Consider the following 16,581-nt stretch of genomic DNA (forward strand, 5'->3'; position numbering starts at 1 on the left):
GTGGGAGAACTTGCACAATTGGTGGCGGACTAAATACTTTTTTGCCCCACTGTATTCTTTAACCTTTATTTAACTAGGCAAGTCAGTTAAGAACAAATTCTTATTTACAATGACAGCCTAGGAACAGTGGGTTGTTCAGGGGCAGAACGGCAGCTTTTTACCTTGTCAGCTCAGGGATTCAATCTAGCAACCTTTTGGTTACTGGCCCAACGCACTAGGCTACCTGCCGCCCCAATGTGGATTCCTCAACTAGTCTAGTGTTATAAACTCACCAGAACTCTAGGTGATTCATCTCCATGTCCTGGTTGGGTAGGCAGTGTCATGTTTCATCATGTGTCATATTTCGGCTACACTTCCGTAGCTGTGTCACAGACACTGGCTGTGTAAATGCACAATGCCATTTGTTCAATTAAATATGCATAACACATTCATTAAAGAGTAAGTATTTTTTTTATTTAAATTCAGCAAAGAATTTAGCTTCCTTAGATTTATGATAAACTTTTCTAACAGCGTCATTTCAGAAGTGCAACCTTTTACAATAAATATTTACATTCACAATGAGACACACCAAAACCGAGAATTAAACAGACGAAAACATTCAAATTCTATTCCAACTGCTGGAATGACGGACTTTACTGCCCTAATATGGTAGGTTTGCAAATCCCAAGTGGTTTTCAAGGAAGGATAGTCGGAAGATTTGGAAGATGACAATAACAAACATGACAACACAATGGCTAAATCCTGTGACTCCCTGTCCCATAATATAAATCAATTTGTTGATTCTCATCAATAGATCTGTTTTCTATTCCACTCTGCAAATATCAAGGTCTGTTTGTACACCCAAATGGTCAATACAACAGTAACTGTCAATAATACCTTCATTTAACTTTCTGTTGATTCAAGTTTGGTATGAGATACATATTCAACAGCATAATTTACTCTGAATAAACCGTTTGTGCATTTGCAATGATCATGTAACACACAGAGGGAGAGGACAACAAGGCACCAGGTGTATGGAGGACATGAGAAGAATGAGAAGGCACCACTTGAGCAAGGCTTTCCAACTATTTGGATGTTTTCATTTATAAGAAAGGTACTTGACTTATATCAAATAACGGAACACACAGTTCTTACAACCGCTTTTACCTACAGCTAAATCAAAGTATTTTACATCTAAGTGGCACAGGTGTGTGTGTGCCTTGCCTTGGTAATGCCTTCTGGCCATGTCTGTAGGTATCATTTGTGACATCCCTCTTATAGGCCTTTGTGGAGCCAGGTTCAGAGTTTGCAGGTTGCCTGGGCCACTTTAGAGCTAGTCTTTCTGTTCAGGGAACGACAGATGAACGCTCCAGCATCCATCAGCTTGGGCAGGTCCACTCCCTGAGACAGAGGGAGAAGGAGGACAACAGAGTCACACACTGAAACAGGGAACTTTACATGTGTACTGACCAGTTTAAAAAGGGAACTGGGACTCCTCCAGGTCAAACGTGTTGTGTTAAAAGTAAACACTGAAGACAATTCATTTTTCAATACACAGGAAGTAGAACATTTTCTCGTTACAGATTGCCAGACTATTGGACTGAGGGAGGAAGTGAAAGAGGGAGACTGATAAAGAAAGAGTGGGAAGAGGTGAATTCTCACCGTCTGAATGCCGAGTCCATGCAGCATGTACACCACATCCTCTGTGGCCACATTCCCAGAAGCCCCTTGTGCATATGGACACCCGCCCAGGCCAGCCACAGATGAGTCCACAACGCTGATGCCCATCTGCAAAAACAAACAACATCTTCATGCCAAAAGTATTGCAGTACTTTTTATACACCAAATCAGAGGAGTCCTCTATATTGCACTCAGTTTCAGGTCTTACTATGCAGTACCTGCAGGGCGATGAGGATGTTGGCCAGAGCCTGACCATAGGTGTCATGGCAGTGGACTGCCAAGGCGTCAACAGGCACCTCCCTGCTCACTGCCTCCAGCAACTCAGCCATGCCGCCCGGTGTACCCACACCTATGGTGTCGCCCAGAGAGATCTCATAGCAACCCATGGAATACAGACGCTTGGCTACCTGCATTAGAGGAAGCAACAAGTGAAATCTTCAAGCAGGTTTAAACCTCTATGACACTGTTAATAAAATCTATTTGGAGTATAATTACATTTATATGGGAAGATGAAGAGACAGTTCTCAGTGACAAGTAATAGAATGCTGGGCTTGGTCTGAGTCAGAGGAACTCACCTGAGCCACTTTGTCTGGTGACACCTGGCCCTCATATGGGCATCCCAGCACGCATGACACATACCTGAGGGAACAGAGCAAGGAGGTGAGACTGATGCCCTGGAGTCAAACAACATGACGTCTTAGAGAACTGTAAACAACCCTACAGCATTTGACAGACTTTCCCATTGAAAATCACGACCATTCCCATTTTCTTCCTCTGCCTCTCCCTATGTCTGTCTGTCAATCTTACCCTCTGACTCGCACACCGGCCTCTTTGGCTGCTTTGGTGACCTCCTCAAAGCGCTGCAGGCTCTCATCCACAGAGCAGTTGATGTTCTTCTTACTAAACAGCTCAGAAGCAGCCCCAAATATGGCCACCTCTGCTGCTCCTGCCTTCACCTGAGAAAATAACCAGCAACATACTTGCTCAATACCTACAGTCTAAAAATACCACAGTGCTTACAATGGTTTAATAATTAGCTGATGGAATTATTAAGTTACTGAGTTACATGAGTTACTCAAACATCTCTGTGTTTCTGTTATGTGTATATTTGATGTTGAGGTGACACAGTAAGCACAGTAACAGGTGCATGGAGCCAATCAGAGGTATGTACAGCTGCCTGGAAGCCCTTGAGGTTGGGGGTCAGTACGGGATAGGACACACCAGGCCGTCTGTTGATCCCCTTCATCACCTCTACCTGGTCGGCCATCTGTCAATCAGGAGGGACACATCACAAATGATGCAATTGCAACTATTTTCATAGTTGAATGAATACAGTATCCATGATACACATCTGTAAAGCAAACTATGGTCGTCACATGGACACCGATATTCAGTGATGATCTGGAATATACAATGTGAAAGGACATGTTGTTGAGTAAACAAAACACTCTAGTAAGCTCACCTGTGGGACCCATTCTGGAGAGACAAAGCTTGTGGCTTCAATGACAGGAAGGCCTGCCTCTGAGAGCATGTCAATCAGGTGAATCTTAACTTCAGTAGGGACAAGAGTCTAACAGGGACAGCAGGAGAGAGACATGAGTTATGACAATAACATCTGCAACAGGTGACTTTTCACAGTTCCCCAGAACTGTAAAAATACTTCCTGGTTCCTCACGAGTTTAAGCGACACCCACCCAGCCACACCTGCTCTATTCAATGCGCCACAAAAAAATATGTAATTCACCCAAAAAAAGCACAAAATCCTAATAATGTGGAATACTACTACACCTTTTCATTCTGAAGACCATCTCTGGGTCCAACCTCCACTATCTTTACCCTCTGTGGGAGAGCCTTCCCTGCAGATGCACCAACTTGAACCTGTCAACAACAGAGGTAAGTGTGAGACAGTAGACGTAGCTAACTACAACACACACACACACACACACACACACACACACACACACTATGGCTATGACATTGCTCGTTATACCAAAATAGAGTATTTCACACACATTTTAAAAGCGGTCTTTAGCATTAATTTAACCAACAATTAGCTAGTACTGTAGTAATCTTAGCTAGCTAAATTAGGTTAATAACAGGCACTTGTGTTTATCAAATAAAAAATGGATTTAAAATAACACTGCACTGGAGAGACGTTGAAGAAAGAAAACACACGGACTTACTGATTTCGCCACTGCTGCTGAACAACTGAAGGATAAACATTGATGACCCATTCTAGAACCAAAGGTGCTTCTGTTGACAAATCTCATGACAGCCGCCATGTTCGTCCAGCCTTAGCAGTGACGTAAATTTCTTCTTTGGGATTGGGTTGGCAGATAGCATCCAACTTTAAGGTGCATACACCGCCACCTACTGTACTGAAGTGCGAGGCCAGCCCCGGCCTACCTACGTTAAATTCTCTTCATTATTCCTGTTCTTAGGAAAAAAATGCACCACCAACTAACCCTACCCCTATATACCACTATTTCCTAAAAATTCAAATCACCACCCCATTAAGTCTTCTGCAGTAATGTCTCATACACCCAGGTTATTCTCTGCAGTTAACACCTACACTCATTAAAAACTCACTACCCTATTCCACCACTTTGACCCTATCTGCTCCTGCACCATGCCAATGGCCTGGGAGGACGGGACACCACCACTCAACACACCCTGTAACTCTTCTGAAGTCAAATCTCGTATACTCTCAGGATTCCTCACCTTTTGACCCATCCTACTGTACTTTCTTCACTGCATCAGCATACAACAATTTCTTCTGCTGGTCCTCTACTCCACAAAAAAGTAGTACATTACTGCCACCTACTGACCAGCCCAGGTATAGCCTACATTTGCACCAGGTGTAAAGTTGACTTGAAACACCTCAAATTGTTTTGAAAAGTATATTGGAAAGCGAAGTTACATCATGAACGTGAGTGACTGTAGTGTCTTTAACGTTTTATTCTATCTCGTAACCTTTATTTTGACTTTGGTTCAAAACATTATAAATAATTTGTGAGCAAAGAACAGCCGCAATATGGCCCTAGACCCCACCATAGATAATCAAACTCAAATTGAAAGACATTTCCTGATGAATCAATAAAACAAAGTCAACTTGGAATTCTTATAAAAATATACATTTTATGTGTGTAAAATAAGTATAAAAGATAATAAATAAACATCAACAATAATCATGGTCAAAATAATGTGTAGTAATTCATTTGTAAATAAAAACAAACAATTAATAGTAAACAATTAACAGAGTAAAACATTCTCTACACAAAAACGTGCAAACACTGTCCACTGTAGTTGACTTAACATGAAAGGCATTGGCAAACATATATAAATACCATTGACGTCCCTTAAAATCCTCACTAACATCAAAGGTGTGAGGAGTATTTGGCTGGAAATAATATTGTTAATATTAATGTTAATATTCTTGATGCAAAGAAAGATAAAAGCTGACAAACAAAATGGTAACATTGTACATTGAATATCAAACACTTTCTTCTCATATTAAACTGAAAATACAAGCTTGAAAACGTCTTGTTAAGAATAAAAGCAGTCTATTATATTACAAATTCTAATATTTACAGTTATAAACAATTATTATTCAACATAACTTTCTCCAATGAATAGTCATTAAAAATGTGGATGCTTATTTATATATAATCACTGACAATAAACGTTGAGAAATATAGCAGACACTCATACACAAAAGTGCCCAAGCAAGCAAGCAAGCAAGCACACACACACACACTTTCACTGAAGCTCCTCATCGCTGTCTTCCACTTCCTGGATGATAAGGTCAGCTCCTGAGTCTTCTGCCAGGTCGTCATCATCGGTTACCAGCCAACTCCTCTGTGTGTCTCCATCCTCCTCCTCCCCGTCCACCCCCAGCAACAGGGCAGGCTCCTCGCTAGCCCCCTCCAGGCCATCGATAGGCAGATCCTCACATCCCGTCTCCTGGATGCACTCAGTACACATTCGGTAGCGCCGCAAGCCCTCACACACTACCCGCCCACTCTGCTCTGTCACCTGACGCTTACACTTCCTGCACACCAGCTTCCTGGCCTGATGGATCTGTAGAGCATCAATCAGGGAAACAAATAGAGAAATTATACAGGAAAAACACTAATAGAATGTCTACACCTGTAAATCTGCCCACCATGTTTTAGCCCTAGATGACTCACCGTCTCGAAGTGGCTGCGAAGGTGCTCCAGGCGGGTGAAGCGTTTGTTGCAGGCCTGGCAGGGATACGGCCGCTCGCCCGTGTGACAGCGCAGGTGCCTCTTCAGGTCTGCCTTCCTCTTGACCGTGTGAGTGCAGAACGGGCACTTGAAGCGCATGGAGGGGTTAGGGTCTAAAGTGAGATTAGGGGGACATTAATTAGAACCTGTTTTAACCCTAAGAACCTAATAATTAGTAAGGGTCAATAATAATATCACCGCGCTCACCTTTGTTAAAGAGTCCCACAACACCCACAATGGTAGGTAGAGTGGCATACAGTTCGTCTGCCTTCTGTGCCGTTTGTGACCGGGCCTCTTGTATGGCCAGGGCCTCATCTGTTGAGGAGCGCATGCAGTAGGGTTTCCTCTTGCCAGCTCCTTTCCGTCTGCGCTCCGCACGAGGCCGGGCAAACTGGGGCTCCTCTGCATCCGGCAGCACCTCCACCTCAGGGCTGTGCTGCTGGCTGGGCTGAGGGGAGCTGAGATCCTGCTTCAGGACTGCAGCATCCAGGTCCAACTCCTTCACCAGGTACCTGGAGGACTGGGGCCTGGAGCTGTCGTGGGTCCAGAGGGCAGAGGGAGGGCTGGTGGAGGTGGCTGCTTGGTGGTCTATGGCGTTGTCCTCCCTACCCGCCTGAGGATAGCTGTTCTCAGACAAGCTGAGGTAGTGGACATCATCCTCTTTGGCACTGATCTCCAGGGAGGACTTGATGAAGTCCTTGCAGTAGCTGATGACGTTGTTCATCTGCAGGTAGCTGGCAGCGGACATCACCTCGATCACATTGTGGCTGGAGAGGTCCAGCTGTCCAGAGTAGATGAAGTCCAGGATGACGGTGAACGTGTCGGGGCTAAAGACCTCGAAGGAGGTGCTGACCGGCTCAGCGTTGTCATCGGCCCCATGGGAAAGCAGCATACGGAAGTAGCCGCTGCTGCCGAAAAGGACATTGCGGTGGGCCTTGAAAAGCTGGCCCTCCACCAGAACGTTGCAGTCACAGAACAGCTCCTGACGCCTCTGATTATCCAACTGCTTCAGCAGATAGCTCTGGTGATTGGCTGTGATGTCCGTATGGTACCACCGCTGGGCCTGTCTGCAACACACAACAGACATATGTGACAGGTGAATATAATGTCACACAAAAATTATAATAAAGAGGAAAATTGTTGAGACTGATCACATGATCTGGATTGTAAAATCATTCAACATACAAATATGAATTCACACCAACAGGATAAACTGAAATAAAAGTGAATTCAATTAATTATTTATGAAAACAATTATACACCCCGAAATGTGCAACTCTCATCCTCTTGTGTAACCATCACTGACTGCCTTTTGTTTTCTAGGTGGAGCCAATCCAACTCAATGGTTTATATACACACTAGATGACTGGTGGGGCGCTGTGTTGAAGCCACTGTGCCTCTATCTTGGCACTCCCCCACTTTGTAAAAAAATATTTGAAAGCTATAGTAATTACTTTATTAATGTCTACATTCATTTTTGCAACATTCATATTTGAATCCATACTTTTAAACTATATTATGTGAGCTAAACATACAAATAAAATAACTGTAAACTATATTTTTAAAAATTCCTTTAAGTATTATATTTTTTTAGATTACTAATGTTACTGTCCCCACCACAGCAAAAAAAAGATGGACAAAAGTACATGTATTTAAGTCTTTGAAACATTTAATTGAAATACTGCAGTATTCCATTCATTCCTATGGAGGACTAGGCCTACTAGGGAGTGCCAATATGGCCGACTCGTGGCTTCAAAGCCTCTCAATGGCCAATACATAAATATACAATCCAGGGTTTATATACGCCACTGATCCAACTCTTCAGAGAGTCAACCTACTAGTCCCCAACCTGCACCGTGAGTGGTTGCCTCAGCCGTCAATCAAGCGCTTTATTATCTGAGGGGCTACACCCGACTCACTGACACCATCGGGTAACGAAACCCTACAATCATCCCACAGGAGAATATAAACCCTCACCAGGAAACTCTTCACAAATAGAAAATGACAGTAATGAGACATTATGAATGTGTGCTGCTCTCATACACAGTGGGTATATTTGCTTTGTGGATTTATTGTAGGTTTTGGTTGTTTAAAACCATGTCAAAATGTTCTCGTTTAGCCATGTATTTATCCCTAATTACTTATATCTAATTAGCTGATAACGTTTTTTTTGTTAAATCAGCATTTCGTAATAAATATATGGAATACACGAAGAGCTGCATGCAGCACTGCGCCCACTTAACGCCCGGTTGGAGTGGATACCCTAGAAATCAAAACAACGAACTAATTCCCTCCAATATATATAAATCAATATACTATTTAATTCAAAAGCATTTACGCATCTATATCTTAAAATTACTGTGAACAATAATAGGCTACTACAGCGCATCGAAATAAAATCGGGTAGCTTCAGTGCCTGTGCGCGAGCGCAGGAGAGACGCCCACTTACAGCTCCCGCACAATGGAATTACAGTAAAACATAGATATTATGGTAGACTTCAATCGATCATGCACAAACAAATACGAATCATAGTTATATCCCAGGTGCCAACGGACCGCATCACATTCACACCCGATTTTGGTTCCATTGATCACCCCTTTCATGCCCAAACTCCAGAGCTCAGTAGGCTATGAGCAGCGAAGAGAATTTCCGTGCTGCGGAACCTAGTGCATTTTCCTCAGGCGAGCGATGTCCGCAGGACCCGCTTACGCCCTATAGGCTAGACTGCTTACCCGCGCTCTCTGCTTCTGCCAATGCTCTACCCACGACAAAGGTATCGATACTCACAGGTGATTTGGTTCGCCCGTTGCCCGATATGCCAAATTCGCCCCCATCTCTGTCACCATTGCCATTTTTTTTATTTTTTGTTGGCAATTTTACTCCTTCTTTTACTGGTTCGGGGTACACATTCGCTCCACTTCCTGCTCAGCCCTAAAGACCGAAACCCGTTTATAGACCGAGAAAAAACGGCAGTGCTGACGTGGGTGTTTAACTGAGCGCCCGAGGGCCAAGGAGCCACTTAAAGTACAAGTGCCCCTTTTAGAGACTATACTCGCCTTTTTCGGCCTTGAAATGGGAAAGTATTGAAAGAGTAACATTCCTAAAATACCCGATCCTCCTAATTTTTGTTTAAAACACAATTTGAACAGATTATTTGTTTCAAAAACATAGCCGATCCCATAGCCACAGGAAGTATGGTGCTGAGGGTGCTGCAGCGCCCCCTGATAAATCAACATGTAAAACAAATAATCAAGAAAAATAACATAAATAAATATTGTTCAACAAAATTTGTGAACTTGGACTTTATTACTCCTGTATTTATACTCCTTTGTTACCGGGGCGGCAGGGTAGCCTAGTGGTTAGAGCATTGGACTTGTAGCTGGAAGGTTGCAAGTTCTAATCCCTGAGCTGACAAGGTACAAATATGTCATTCTCCCCCTGGCAGAAGAATTTGTTCTTAACTGACTTGCCTAGTTAAATAAATAAAAGTATTAGCAAGAAATACTCCTCAAATACTCTCCCCCCAACACATAAAGGGTCAAATCACAATACAATTTCTTTATTTCCCCATTTTATGGCTCTAGACTCAACTATTAAATAATTACAGAACATGTCTATGACAATATGTATAAATGACAAGACAAATAGATAAGACATGGTATTTTTTTTATCTAAGCATTAGAGAATAGTCTTAGTGAAAGTAGCTATAAGGAATCAACAACATAATATTAAATCATTATGAAATATAAATCATTCATTTTGTCTTGAGGTCTCTTCATGTGTGAATGTGATATTTTTTTTTGCTTTGGCCCAGTAATTTAGGAGGAAGTGAAGAAGGTACTCAATGAGATTAACATCTCATGAAGACGGGCCGTTATTGGTGAATCCGGTTGGGTTTTTGGACTGCCAGCGCCACAGGTCCTTACCTTGGAAGACATTACCAGAGGCATGACATTATTACATTTTAGTCATTTAGCAGAATATAATTTATCTTATCCAGAGTAACTTACAGGAGCAATTATGGTTAAGTGCCTTGCTCAAGGACACATTGACAGTTTTTCACCTAATTGGCTCGGAGATTAGAACCAGCAACTTTTCGGTTACTGGCCCAACGCTCTAAACAGCTAGGCTACCAAGCATTACATTATGCTCTATAGAATCAGGATTGTGCATTGTGCTGAGGACTGGGGCTGTCGTGGTGTGATGACAAATGATGTATAAACTCAGAGTAACAGTTACACTAAGTGGTAGGTAGTTCAATAAAGGTTTACTTACACATTCTCTCCAGGTTGAAGTCAGCTTTCCAGCCCAGCTCTTTCTCAGCCAGACGGGGGTCAGCATAGCAGGACGCTACATCTCCTCCTCGTCGGGGGGCAATCAGGTACATGATCTGTGGCAAAGACAATCATAACAGTACAAACACCCCCACGTGAAATTGTTTGGTCTGAAATTAGCGGTCAGACAGGTATCGCTTGAAGTAGCTGCTTTCTACACATGAAGACCTAAAAAAGATTCCATTCCCTGTGATTAAGAAGTAATATATATAAAATACAGGAATACTGATGGATGAAGGCTCTGAAGTTTTTAAAAGAGGGTCAAGTCACTCACCTCTATCCCTGAGGCCTTCTCCATAGCCTTTACCATCTGGAGCACAGAGTAACCCGTTCCTGTTCCTAAGTTATACACCTAGAGGGAGATGAGGGGAAAATGTCACGTTTCTATAAGACAATGGATGAGACAAGAGAAATTGTGAATGAATGAGGAAAGACAGGACACATGAAACATGTAACAGTGGGGTCAGGTAAGCCAGCCTGTATACTGTACTTTGCATCCACAATTGTCCTTCAGTTTCTTGAGAGCAGCTATGTGTCCTTTGGCCAAATCCACAACATGGATGTAATCTCGCACCCCTAAAGAGAAGAAGGATTATTCACAATTGGATGCATTTCTGTAAAATAAATATGATTTGACATTTACCATTAGACAAGGTTATGACTGATTGATTGAAAACAGCATTAAATATCAATCAACCCTCTTTTTTCTTTAAGCATAAAGTCAGTCATCATTACCTGTTCCATCAATAGTGTCGTAGTCATTCCCAAACACATTGAGGTGTTTTCTTCTACCAATGGCAACCTGGGTTAGAGAAGAGAGAGCCACAGCACCTAAAGTTAAGTCAATTATTACTCAACAAAAATATAAAAATGCAACAATTTAAAAGATTTTACCGAGTTACAGTTCATAAGGAAATCAGTCAATTGAATTCAATTCATTAGCCCCTAATCTATGGATTTCACATGACTGAGAATACAGATATGAATCTGTTGGTCACCGATACCTTAAAAGAAAATGGGCCTCACAATAAGCCTTAGGATCTCGTAATGGTATTTCTGTGCATTCAAATTGCCATTGATAAAATGCAATTGTGTTTGTTGTCTGTAGCTTATGCCTGCCCATACCATAACCCCCCTGATACCATGGGGGCACTCTGTTCACAACCTTGACATCAGCAAACGACTCGCAAAACACCACGCCATACACGTGGTCTGCGGTTGCGAGGCCGGTTGGATGTGCTGCCAAATTCTCTAAAACGAGGTTGTAGGTAGCATATGGTAGAGAAATGAACATTAAATCATCTGGCAACAGCTCTGGTGGACATTCCTGAAGTCTCAAAACTTGAGACATCTGTGGCATTGCGTACACATGTGTAATGATCATGCTGTTTAATCAGCTTCTTGATATGCCACACCTGTCAGGTGGATGGATTATCTTGACAAAGGACAAAATGCTCACTAACAGGGATGTAAACAAATTTGTGCACAACATTTGAGAGAAATAAGCTTTTTGTGCTTATGGAACATTTCTGGGATCTTTTATTTCAGCTCATGAAACATGGGACCAACACTTTACATGTTGCGTTTATATTTTTTGTTCAGAGTACAAAACTACATCCCAGTGAAAATAACAGAAATTAGAAAAGCAATAGTTCAAAGTGGGATACCACATCATTCATGGTGGATAAACATTATTTGTGGTTACCTGGGCGACATAGGGCAGCAGGTTGTTGGGGATGCCCTGAGGGTCTTCTCCGATGAGCCCAGAGGAGTGAGCCCCAATGGGGTTGAAATACCGCAGCAGCACCGAGTTCCAGTCCTGGGAATACATGAAGTAGTATGGGCATTATTATCATTATACACATTGTTATACAAACTGTTATTCAGGACATCTATCATGCATGGGATGTATGTGACAGATGGTCAGGGTGTGTGTTGAAGAATAGAGAGCCTGGGGTAGGTACAGTACCTTCTCTGCCTTACACTGGTCCATAATCATCTCCTCTATGAAGTACTTGGTCTTGCCATAGGGGTTGGTGCACCCCCCAACAGGGTGCTGTTCATCTATGGGAAGCCGCTGGGGGTCTCCATACACCGTGGCTGAGCTGCTGAAGACCAGATTGCGCACGCCATGAGTCTGCATCACCTGGGAGACATGCAGATGCACACACGACACACACACACGGACAGCAGCCGTTGAGACAGCAATCTAAAGCACACACGCTTAAGCATACAGACTAACATCCCGAGGTTGGTTGAGATTATTGCAAGCATCGCGTAAACATTAGTAGCTGGTCATAAAGTAAAAGACAATCAATACACACCGGCACCCATGCACTTAGTTAGCAGTTCTCGGAAAGCAGCCATTATAGGTCACTTCAAATGATGCAAGGCAAGCTGAGATTGGGGTGTTCTAACTTACCTCAAGCAAGTTCATGGTTGCAGTGAGGTTAACCTGATAGTACCTCAATGGCTGCTCAACTGACTCACCCACCGCTTTCAGACCAGCAAAATGCATTACAGCACTGAATGAATGCTGTTAAGACATTAAGACAGAGACAAACAAGTAAACACTTAATAAAGACAAAGGTGAGTGATGTCTTGAGCAAAACTAATAATAGGGCCAGGAGCTGTCCCGGAACACATGACCTGAAGAGTAAAACTCTGGTGCCTAGTTAAAGCAAATGCATTGGAACACTGTTCAGCAGGGATGAGTGTAGTTTCTAACCTGTTTGAAAAGCTTCTCCAAGCCTGGGCGGTCCAGCAGGTCCAGCTCATGGAACTCAATGCTGGTGTCCAGGATCTTCTCTATCCTCCGCAGGCTCTCAGGGACATCTCCTTCTCCTCCATAAAACATCAGGATGTGGAACAATGATCAACACACACACACACACACACACACACACACACACACACCCACACACACACACACACACACACACACACACACACACACACACCTTTACTGTAACTGTTCTCACCCAAAACAAACAGTAACTGTCAAACAGATAACGTGCGTTACATCACTATCCCTCTCAAAGTTACGCCGGGCAAACTAAGGACACTTACCTCGGACAGCATTGCTGAAGTTATCTATGACCACGGGGCAGAATCCTGCCTCAATCAGTTCCACCACACAGTGGCTGCCGATGTAGCCTCCTCCCCCAGTCACCAGGACCTTCTGTGCCATCCTGAATGCCTGCCGTACAAAGACAGAACACATCACACAACAGCAACACACATGACAACAACATTAGTGGACACAGCAACATACTAGAGACGTGCTCAGATCGACCTTATTGAAATCCTAAAGATCAATGTCTGACTAGTGCTTTGCAGGAAAAACAAATGCGGAGGAGCATGTTTTATGATGAACAACTCATGGTGTGATTATAGGAATGCACAAACCCTTAAGAGAGTTTATGTTCCCTGCTTATCTTGTGTAATTTCTCCCAGTGTACATACGTATAGATTGCATTTGATTACTGCTACAGTGCTATTGGGCTTGTTAAATCAGATTTGCTCCACCATTCTTCATTTCTTGTATTTTTTCCCATACATTTGAATTGTTTGACATTTTACTGCATTGTTAGGAGCTACACAGAACAAAAATATAAACCCAACGTAAAGTGTTGGTATTTCAGACAGAGGAGTATTTCTGTCTGTAACAAAGCCCTTTCATGGAAAAAACTCATGATTGGCTGGGCCTGGCTCCCAAGTGCTGGGCCTATGCCCTCCAAGCCCCACCTATGGCAGAACCCCTGCCCAGTCATGTGAAATCCATAGATTAGGGTCTAATTTATTTATTTAAATTGACTGATTTCCTTATATGAACTGTAACTCAGTCAAATCTTTGAAATTGTTGCATGTTGCGTTTATATTTTTGTTTGTGATGTAACACAAACTGTGTACACAACCAATAAACTTTGATTTGATCTGACTTTCATTAGACTGTAACAGTATTTCAGGAACAGCCCAGGTCAAGAGAGCAACCCATAAAACCCGGAGGGCTTGTCAAGCTAGAATTTTTTAAAGAGGTATGCGGTTTCGGCTATTCAATTTCAGTCCCCCACCCCACCCAGTCCCACGTCACCATTCAGTGCACCTGTTCGACCAGGATATAGAGGATGAAAAGATAACATTGGTGCAGTAAAGAGAGGCTGTGTTCGAGAGGATAAAAACCATAATGTATCATGGGTAAATTGTGACTGACTGACTAATCTACAAACCTATTTATAACTCGACATCATAAATAACTACTCATTATTATTTGTAGGTCAGTCAGTCACAATTTACCCATGAGACATTACGGTTTTGACCCTCTAATATCCCTAATATCAGATTACACTGTAGATGCATTGAACATGATCTGGAATATGACTGATTCCTGGCCTTTTTTGTGCATTTCCTGACATCAAGGAGACACATCAGCATAATCAGTCATTTATAAAATGTCATTGGACTGCTATGTTATGCTTGACTCTCTCAATCCTGTCTATAATAAGTCATCCGCCACTAAAGTCTTAAATCCATTATACAGTTTATAGCGGCAGTAAACAAGTAAACATTCATTCAACTCTTCTGATTTTAGTTATTGCTAAGCTGTCATCACTGGATAAATCCTAACACTGTCATTCACCCAAAAAATCATTCATGAAGGAAAATACTTACTTGTACGTCCTTTACACCAAATTAATTGTATTCCCGGGAAGGAAGACGTCCGAAGAATATAGGAGTGTGTAAAGGACTGCTTTGACAGAATTAAGCTATCACCTGAAAAAAGGGACGTCTCTCCCTGTCCTGTTTTGACATATTTCTTGCTTCCTGTTCAGAGAGAGACGTGGAGCTGTGTTAAGTCAGAACAATCAGATACTACATCCGGTAGCGTATAGCTGTTTTTTTTCTCAAAATAAAAGCCATGTTTGCTGGATTGAATAATATTCACTTTTTTGTGCCTCCTCATGACTACTTAAACATATATTCCTGCAGTAGAGCTTTCTCTTCATGGAGACGTAAGATGTTATAATTGTATTATCAGAAATTATAATATTTGACTTACAGAAATACGTTCTATTTTCTATTTATCAGAGAGGACTTTTATTTTTGTAAAGTCACCCGGTTCAGTTAGAAAATCTACGGACCACTTGCGCTAACTTCCTGGCACTGATAAGTGAATGGCGTCAAACAAGGAAGCCTCACATGCTCCGACGTCAGAAATCACTCGATGGAAACCACGCCTTTGACTATTAGACAGTACAGTGACTGTGGTGGCAGAGAGCTTGGGGCACTATTGACCAGAGGCCAGATGTACCTATCTATGCCCACATTTAAGGCATGGAAACTTCAGAAAAAAGTCTAACAATTCAACCCTTCCTCTCTCTCTTGCTCCCTCTCTCTCAATTCAATTTCAATTTAAGGGGCTTTATTGGCATTGCCAAAGCAAGTGAAGTAAAGAATAAACAAAAGTGAAATAAACAATACAAAATGAACTGTAAACATCACACTCATAAAGTTCAAAAAGAATAAAGACATTTCAAATGTCATAATATGTCGATACACAGTGTTGTAACGATGTGCAAATACTCAAAGTACAAAATGGAAAATAAATACAAATAAATATGGGTTGTTCTTCACTTGTTGCCGTTTTCTTGTGGCAAAAGCTCACAAATCTTGCTGCTGTGATGGCACACTGTGGTATTACACCCAATAGATATGGGAGTTTATCAACAAGGTAAGAAGGGCCTTCGATGCCATCAAAAGGAACATCAAATTTGACATACCAGTTAAGATCTGGCTAGGAATACTTGAATCAGTTGTAGAACCCATGGTCTTTATGGTTGTGAGGTCTGGGGTCCGCTCACCAAACAAGAATTCACTAAATGGGACAAACACCAAATTGAGACTCTGCATGCAGAATTCTACAAAAATATCCTCAGTGTACAACGTAGAACATGCAGAGCAGATTAAGGCCGATACCCGCTAATTATAAAAATCCATTGAAGAACACACACACACACACACACACACACACACACACACACACACACACACACACACACACACACACACACACACACACACCACAATACATTTATAAGCTTGTTGATACTATCCCCAATGGGTACACACTGATAGAATCAATGTTGTTTCCACGTAATTTCCATGAAATTACATTGAACCAATGTGGAATAGACATTATTAAATTGACATCTGTGCCCAGTGGGTCTTCGCTAATGAAACACGAACCCTCAAGGCAGAACAATGCCTCTTTGTTTGTAGGCCTAAAACAATTTCTTTAACAAATAAGAAAAAAAACATGTTTCAAAATTGCACAGTACAA

At 42.1% G+C, this 16,581-nt stretch overlaps 3 protein-coding genes across 5 annotated transcripts; all 3 read right to left on the reverse strand.

The window, feature by feature from the left end:
* Window positions 1-431: 431 nt before the first annotated feature.
* On the reverse strand, window positions 432-3,985 carry LOC110498025 (hydroxymethylglutaryl-CoA lyase, mitochondrial). The gene is made up of 9 exons (XM_021574566.3): window positions 3,843-3,985; window positions 3,448-3,537; window positions 3,122-3,229; window positions 2,831-2,926; window positions 2,467-2,615; window positions 2,235-2,298; window positions 1,878-2,066; window positions 1,642-1,767; window positions 432-1,380 (listed from the first exon to the last, which is right to left on the reverse strand). Exons 1-9 carry the CDS (start codon window positions 3,939-3,941, stop codon window positions 1,279-1,281), a joined length of 1,023 nt encoding a protein of 340 aa, XP_021430241.1. The 5' UTR covers window positions 3,942-3,985; the 3' UTR covers window positions 432-1,278.
* Window positions 3,986-4,777: 792 nt separating this feature from the next.
* zbtb8a (zinc finger and BTB domain containing 8A) lies at window positions 4,778-8,916 on the reverse strand. Of its 2 annotated transcripts, none has more exons than XM_021574567.3 (4): window positions 8,695-8,916; window positions 6,114-6,973; window positions 5,850-6,019; window positions 4,778-5,739 (listed from the first exon to the last, which is right to left on the reverse strand). In XM_021574567.3, the coding sequence occupies exons 1-4, from the start codon at window positions 8,757-8,759 to the stop codon at window positions 5,419-5,421; spliced, it is 1,416 nt and encodes a 471-aa protein (XP_021430242.1). In that variant the 5' UTR covers window positions 8,760-8,916; the 3' UTR covers window positions 4,778-5,418. The 2 variants fall into 2 exon arrangements, with proteins under 2 accessions (XP_021430242.1, XP_090067544.1); XM_090211418.1 differs by having other exon boundaries at window positions 6,114-6,969; window positions 8,695-8,858.
* Window positions 8,917-9,450: 534 nt separating this feature from the next.
* gale (UDP-galactose-4-epimerase) lies at window positions 9,451-15,081 on the reverse strand. Of its 2 annotated transcripts, NM_001165248.1 has the most exon segments (11): window positions 9,558-9,833; window positions 10,183-10,297; window positions 10,516-10,593; window positions 10,732-10,817; window positions 10,977-11,043; window positions 11,947-12,060; window positions 12,211-12,387; window positions 12,664-12,777; window positions 12,970-13,085; window positions 13,311-13,440; window positions 14,913-15,081. In NM_001165248.1, coding segments are annotated over 10 exon segments (1,056 nt in total). In that variant the 5' UTR covers window positions 13,432-13,440; window positions 14,913-15,081; the 3' UTR covers window positions 9,558-9,765.
* Between the last annotated feature and the right edge of the window lie 1,500 nt (window positions 15,082-16,581).

This window comes from Oncorhynchus mykiss, chromosome 19 (genome assembly GCF_057628025.1).
Source record: "Oncorhynchus mykiss isolate SJ-2025 chromosome 19, ASM5762802v1, whole genome shotgun sequence".
Taxonomy (NCBI): domain Eukaryota; kingdom Metazoa; phylum Chordata; class Actinopteri; order Salmoniformes; family Salmonidae; genus Oncorhynchus; species Oncorhynchus mykiss.

Bases quoted from the DNA above. Each gene is read 5' to 3' on its own strand.
- LOC110498025 (XM_021574566.3), bottom strand. From the start codon at position 3,941: ATGGCGGCTGTCATGAGATTTGTCAACAGAAGCACCTTTGGTTCTAGA. The intron at 3,538-3,842 runs GTAAGTCCGTGT...TGTTGTTGACAG, and splicing joins CAGCAGCAGTGGCGAAATCA to GTTCAAGTTGGTGCATCTGC. The intron at 2,927-3,121 runs GTGAGCTTACTA...CCTGATTGACAG, and splicing joins CTCCAGAATGGGTCCCACAG to ATGGCCGACCAGGTAGAGGT.
- zbtb8a (XM_021574567.3), bottom strand. From the start codon at position 8,759: ATGGCAATGGTGACAGAGATGGGGGCGAATTTGGCATATCGGGCAACG. The intron at 6,020-6,113 runs GTGAGCGCGGTG...ATCTCACTTTAG, and splicing joins TGTGGGACTCTTTAACAAAG to ACCCTAACCCCTCCATGCGC. The intron at 5,740-5,849 runs GTGAGTCATCTA...GATGCTCTACAG, and splicing joins TTCGCAGCCACTTCGAGACG to ATCCATCAGGCCAGGAAGCT.
- gale (XM_090209500.1), bottom strand. From the start codon at position 13,431: ATGGCACAGAAGGTCCTGGTGACTGGGGGAGGAGGCTACATCGGCAGC. The intron at 10,594-10,731 runs GTACAGTATACA...ATCTCCCTCTAG, and splicing joins AGGACAATTGTGGATGCAAA to GTGTATAACTTAGGAACAGG. The intron at 10,298-10,515 runs GTGAGTGACTTG...TCTTTGCCACAG, and splicing joins AGAAGGCCTCAGGGATAGAG to ATCATGTACCTGATTGCCCC.